The following is a 6831-nucleotide window of genomic DNA, read 5'->3' on the forward strand; positions in this document are numbered from 1 at the left end:
TTTCGAACAGGTCTGGCCGAAAGTAAAGGTCATGTTCGACATTTGCTTAGTGCTCTGCCCCTTCTCAAAAGTGCTGCTCTTACTTTTCGTTTTTCTCTGATCTGCATTCTTCTGGTTCACCAAGGTATTTGACTGGTTCTCTTTCCTTCTCCGCTCAGAAACTGGTGGTTTTCCCTTGTCACTTATAGTTTCCTCCCTTAGCTTGTCATAGTCATTCTGATCTGCAAGTACATCAAATCTGTTTTTGGAGGCTTCAAGCTACTCTTTGCTATTTGATTTCGCAGGGTATGGCCTATTCTGATGTTCTGATTTCTCTACTTTGAAACTAGGAATTCTCTGTCTAAAAGTCCTCCTTTCAAGCATCCAACTGCCGTACGGGTCCTTGGCTGACATGCCAGGTATGGAAAACAGAGGTTTCTTTTCTGCTGTTTCAGTCTCCTTCTCCGTCTCCGACGACCCCTGCTCAGGACGTGTCGGACTTCCTTCTCCCGGTGAAGATGATTTTGGTAAATCATTCAGCGAACAACTATCCTGTCGATGTCCAAATTTCCCACATTTAAAGCAAGTACTGTCCAAGCCTTCATATTCAACTGTAAGACCTTTTTTTGGATTACAAATCTGGATTGGAGGGTCTTGTTCAAGTCCACTTCAAAACTGACACGTGCAAATTTACCACACTCCACAACATTATTCTTGTTTTGATTTTGGGCTAACGTATTCAAGTCGACCTTTGGAGCCTTTCCAATTCGGTTACCCAACTCAAACATGAACTCTTCAGAGTACCAATGGATTGGCAATGGCCGGACCTTAACCCATACAACACGCTTCCTTGACCCAAATTAGGAGTCCACCTTTGAACAACCAAGTAGTGATCTTGAATCATCCAAGGGCCATCAAAGAGCATTCTCCTACAGAGATCTTTCTCGTCAAACCTGAATACAAAGTAATTGTTTTCAAGATCAATCAGTTCCCAGTTCTGGTTTTTGAGCATCCAAGATAATCTATCTTTCATCTTATTAAGGTTCACTGGCATTCCCACGATTGTAAGAATGAGAGCATATCCTTCCACGGTAAACACAGTTGCCTTAACCTATCATCAGGAAAATTGATTTTAAGAAGAGAATCAACGATCTTCTTTTGTTCTTCAGTGAGGATAGGGGCTGTATCTTCCTCCTCTTGTTCATATTTTTGTGCTTCCCTGCCCGCGAGTTTATTCCTCTATTCAAGGGACTATTATAGGTCTGGTTCTTGACTTCAAGAACAACATTATCAGGTTCTTTCATAGTCTCATCCCCTCTGTTAGTCTGTCCTCCATCAGTAGTGTCCCTTGTACAGTGATCCTTGGGATTTCATGGTTGACAGCTTCGTTCATAATCTCATATTTACCTCCTCCTCGGTGCTCGTCTGTGACTTCATTTGTCTCCATTCTCTTGATATTCCTGGCAATGATATCTTCATCCTCTTTCGACATCCCTCTTGCTTCATCTCCGGCTGATTTCTCAGTCGAAACCGTTTGACTCGAGTTCACACCCTTTCTGTCACTCATCTCTCTGTACTTACAATGATACCAAATTTTAAATGGACTACAAGCCTATTTACGTATTTTAATATTTTAATAAAATTTAACTCTATCAAGCATGTCCAAAATTTCTGACACCATGAGATGACGTGGCAAAAGTTGGGATATTAGATGAATTGAATGGCTTGGACGAGTGGACGCTGAGGGACGTGCTTCTGAGGGATCCGCATAACTGCCCTTTGGATTAGCGTGCGGCCAACAGGGGACTTGATGCAAGTTTAGTTGCGAACATGCATACAAAGTTAACAGAATGAAAAATTTAAATACAATTTTAAAATCGTGAGAAAAATTAAACGACAATCGTTAATTCCAAGTCTGTCTACTAAAGTTTTTTCATGAACAAAATCATTTTTAAAAAATGCATTTTGTGAAATTTAATGATATTTGTTTAATTTTTTTAAATCATAATCATAATCTGAGAAAATACAAATTTCAGATTATCTTAAAAAATTACTTAAGTTCTTGAAAAAGCATATACTGCCGGAAGGAAACCGTAACTAGTGAAACGGATTAAAGAAAAGCAGCCTCAGCAATCCAAACACAGTCCTAGACAAGACTTGATAATCCCAACCATGTTTCTTATCCTAATGCGTGTATGAATTAATATCTTGCTGTGTCTTGAGTAAAGCGAGTGCCAACGCTTCTCCACAGTAGAGAAAACTTTGTGGACACGCGAATTTAGAAGAAGCAAGACATAGATTCTTCAATCTTCATACAGGTAACAAATTTTATTAAGGAATCAGCAACACGACATTTTCCTTGAATTGGTGCATGTGAAAACCACAATACACATCGTTTTCTCGAGTACAGCTCCACCAAAATTCCAACAACTGAGAAACTGGTTATTTGAAGAAGCCTTAAGATTGAAAGTGCACTGCGTTACAAAGAAATAGATAAAAAGTCACTAGAATTATTATAGTAACTAGCAAGGAAAACAACATTTTCTGATGTTTTGTTGCTTTCTTAAAATTTACCCAAATTAATAGCCCCAGTAATCATTCCTGATCTCATCATCAAACTTCTTCTTCAGCTCAGGATGCTTTTCAAAGTACTCATCTGCTGTCATAGTACTGATCTTTTTCTGTAAAAATATTGCATTAGACACATTTCATTGTCGGGAAGAGAATTAAAACTGAGCAGTGATTTCAATTTACCTTCAACTCCTGTACTTCAGCAATCTCCTTCTCCAGTCGCTCAGACTCCTTTAGAGATTTCTCCTCTGCTTCTTTAAGTTCCACTAACTACATCCGGAAAGCACAAGTATGTTACTAAGATGTTATGTACTTGACCAGGAAATGAACTCAGGATATGACAACGGTTCTCACTAGCGCATCGAATTTGGGCTTATATTGCGGAGTTACATTGTCAACGTACTTGGGGATCTCGATGCCTGCAAAGAGATAGACATGGAATAATTAGCCAGTATAAAAGACAACAGATGATTATTGATGGGGAGATTCGAAAGCACACTGCACGATTTGAATTTATAAAAAGTCTTTCGCCAATTAAAAGGGTTGAACAGTAGAATCCATTCCATCTAACCAGTCAATGACAGTCAACGTAAGGGTAAGGGTGGAGTAATTTGCATTGCACAAGCTAGAAAAACCCAAGAGCTTATATGGAATTCTGCAAACTCCCAAATTCTAGTGCCTACTCCTCAGCCGATTCATCATATAGGGTTTAGGGTTTATATCAGCATCCTTCCACATATTATAAAATTTCAACAACGAAATATAACACCGGGGGGGAAAGCACTGGAGTCAACTACCTATTCTGACACCATAAAATATATTACATGAAGAGAACTCTTCTTATCTTCTATATCAGCATTGTTCCACATATAATAAAAATTTCACCAATAAAATATAGCATAAAATTTCACCAATAAAATAGCATAAAATTTCACCAATAAAATATAGCATAAAAACAGCAACGGAGTTACTTCGGAGTTACTTCAGCCACCTATTCTGATACCATAGGGGAAAAATTTTGAAGGGATCATGATTCAATCCAGGAAGAGCTCTAAACTTACTTTCATAATGTTCCTTGTACATATCCACCAAGCGAGAGCCAATATTTTTTCTGTAATGGTCCCAATTTATGGGTTCAGGCTCCTGCATGATGTGAAAATGAAGACGCCACAATGAGGATACAAGGAATCTGTGTATAAAGTATATCTGAAAACCTCTGACTAATTTGCATGCATGATCACTTTCAGTGGCAAGCTGATGGAGAATGGGAAGAGAATACGAGATAAACATAAGGAATAACAATTAGGATTAGAATTAGGAACCAATATTTTAATTGCTTTTATTTTATTTTAAACAGAAATAATCATCAGTTTAATTATTTTTATGAGGATTAAGATTTAATATTATTTTTTATTTTAAAATTAAATTATTAGGATTTACCATTGATGGCAAAGAGAAAACACCAAAAGGAGACATCTTATGGTCTTTATAGTTGTACCAACTACCAAGGTTAACCTAGCCTTTGATTGATAATGAAGTTTTGAGATTCTCTAAAGTTTCCTTGACTCCTTCTCCCATTCATTTCTTCTGCATCCTCCAATTTCTTCTTCTCTGTCCCCCTCTTTCTATATTCTTGCAACATTACTACAATAAAAAACTCTCGTTTAAAAATAGAAGTGATGTCCCTCTTTCTATATTCTTGTAACATTACTACATCAAAAACTCTCGGTTAAAAATAGAAGTGATGTGACCTCTCTTCTACCATGAAACATTCTTAGACTTAAAACTATCCAAGAAAAAATTATACAGAGGAAATTTTTACAAGTTTTTCATGGGAAAAAATTATTTATTGTTAGGTAGGAAGAAAATTGCGAGAGCTTTACCAAAAAATACAAAAAGAAAAGGAAAGGAAATTCTAAAACTTTTATGACATCTATATAAAAATAATAAGATCTAGATTGTATTTGTAGGAACGTGTAATCCTACTCTCAGGACTGATAGTCTAGCCTCCCAGAACAGGGCATTCTAATCTAGGGATTTTGAAAACCCCCAATGAACCATAGCCAGATCATCCGCGTCAGCCATCTCCTTCAATGTTCTCTCTCACAGCACCCATCTTCTGAGTTTCCACCATCTTGTTCTTAAGTCTTCATCTTCCTCCATGAAAAATTTCCAACTCCAATATTTCTTGCTTTCAAATTTGTCCCAATCTTGCAATCGTTATTGAGTATGACAGTGACAGTAGTGCTTTCAATGACAATCAGATCGTGGAAGATGAGGATGATCCAAACGGGCTTTGATTATTGATGAGTTATGAGAACGTGTCTAAGTTTAGTGAATAATTATTCTCTTGTGAAATGTCAACTCTATGACTTATGACTTGTTTAACGTATGTATATGGTCACTTTGGACTTTGGAGACTATAAGCCTTTTTTATGAATGAAACAGTGACTTCCACCACTTAGGAACTGTTTAGCACCTTAGCTAAAGTACAATGAGATTTAGTCTTTGTTATGTTTATCTAAGAAATTATGTCACAACATTTTTCATAAGAATGATTTGACATTCTCTGATCAGATCTCATTAGCCCCTTGGCCAATCCTATATAAAATCTTGATCTTAATAACCTTGCAGACAATCACATCAGATATATTTGATTTCCTGATCTTTCACTCCAACCTTGATGTTCAAGGGTAACACGCTAACATTTGACCCGATGGACAATTATTAATTACAGAACGTAAAATGGAAATTAAGAAACCATATATTCCCTAAATATATATATATATTAAATCAACAGAATGAGTCAAACATTACGAAGTCTGGAGGTAACCATTTTGATCAACTAAACTGAATCCTTAACATAACTTGCCAAAGTAAAAGGCTATCGTAATCAATTCAATTAGAAACGCATGGAAAATGGAAATCATCTCTTAAAAGGAGCGTAGGGCACTGAAATTTTCCAATGTCGGTCTTTTGAGATTCTTCTTAGCCAAATTGTAAAGGGATCTTAACTCCAACATTTTCGCTCCAACCACTCAATCATACATTTGATTGATAGAGAACACAAAACTGGGTATTGAAGCTCTATCTAAATCGCTAAGTGACAAACACTCAACCACGCAGCTAACACTGAAGAAACCTTGCCCAACCAAATAAGTACAGTAGAAGTTTCAAAACTTTATTTTGTGTTCACTAAAAACCCGCAGCCCAAGCCCAGAGTAAATATTGAAATGCGTCAGTAAGGAAAACTTGTCCGGCTTTTAGGTATCCAAGTTAAATTCCTAACTTCAAATTTTCTTCCATGCGCAGATTACGCGCAAACCAGACATGAAAATGGCACATTTTTTCGCGAAGGCACATTATCAAGTTCTTTTCACCATGAAGCCAATCCAACTCTCGGAAGAAGAGGGATGCAAACAATAGATCACAAGTCATTCAGCGAACTAAACAGCAACGCTCAATCGGTAATTTTCCGAAATGAATATGGTCACTTAACAAATCATAAAATTAACAATACGCGTATTAGAAGAACGTAATGATATATAACACTATAAATAAAAGAGATCTAGCAAAGAAAGAAGCACCGATCAGGATAAATCACATTTAAAAGAAGGAGAAAGAAGACAAGATCGAACCTGGCTGAATTTGGTTTGGAGAGCGTGGTTAACGTCGTCGAAAGCGCGACGAAGTGTAGCAAACTCCTTGCGAGCTTCATCGGAGACGAGGAGCGCGGCCATTCCATCCCAATCAATGGTCCTCCCTGCCTTGAACGCCACATCGGTCACTTTTTTCACTGTTCCGCTCATTTTTTCCGATTCTCTTTTTCCCAAACACAAATTCGTCTCACCACCAACAAGAAGAACCAACCTTGGAGGGGGAAGGCCAAATGCCCTTAAAGCCACTGTGTTATGGGCCGGACTGGATAGATGTTAGCATAGTCGAATTGGGTCGGCCCATTTCAGGAATGTTTCGCCCATGGCCCAATCACATCGTTTATGAGTAAAGCCCATTGCTTCACCCAATATATTTGGGAAGAAAAGGGGGACCATGATTATTGGGCCAAAAACGTTCACGTAGATATCCAAAAAAAAAAAAGCTCATTACAATGGGAAAACGAGAAAAGTTAAAACCCGGGGAAAAGCGGAAAAAGAGTTACCAAAAAAAAAGCTACAAAAATTTGTTTGAAAATAAAAAAATTACTTAGATAGAAATTTGCATGTAAAAATTGAAGTGGGTCCTATACATTTGTATGGAGCATGATATGAACTACATTGCTGT

At 37.3% G+C, this 6831-nt stretch overlaps 1 protein-coding gene and 1 long non-coding RNA gene across 3 annotated transcripts; one reads left to right on the plus strand and one right to left on the minus strand.

The window, feature by feature from the left end:
• Positions 1–1635, plus strand: LOC129287842 (uncharacterized). 2 transcript variants are annotated; one of them, XR_008587825.1, is made up of 2 exons: positions 1–124; positions 285–1635. It is a non-coding gene; the product is annotated as an uncharacterized LOC129287842 (long non-coding RNA). The 2 variants fall into 2 exon arrangements; XR_008587823.1 differs by having other exon boundaries at positions 5–124; positions 330–1635.
• Positions 1636–2136: 501 nt separating this feature from the next.
• Positions 2137–6421, minus strand: LOC129287834 (ATP synthase subunit d, mitochondrial). The gene is made up of 6 exons (XM_054924085.1): positions 6189–6421; positions 3612–3693; positions 2905–2969; positions 2734–2820; positions 2554–2660; positions 2137–2453 (listed from the first exon to the last, which is right to left on the minus strand). The coding sequence occupies exons 1-5, from the start codon at positions 6357–6359 to the stop codon at positions 2559–2561; spliced, it is 507 nt and encodes a 168-aa protein (XP_054780060.1). The 5' UTR covers positions 6360–6421; the 3' UTR covers positions 2137–2453; positions 2554–2558.
• Between the last annotated feature and the right edge of the window lie 410 nt (positions 6422–6831).

Source organism: Prosopis cineraria, unplaced genomic scaffold, assembly GCF_029017545.1.
Source record: "Prosopis cineraria cultivar Desert tree isolate PC_DT_omini unplaced genomic scaffold, ASM2901754v1 PC1, whole genome shotgun sequence".
Taxonomy (NCBI): domain Eukaryota; kingdom Viridiplantae; phylum Streptophyta; class Magnoliopsida; order Fabales; family Fabaceae; genus Prosopis; species Prosopis cineraria.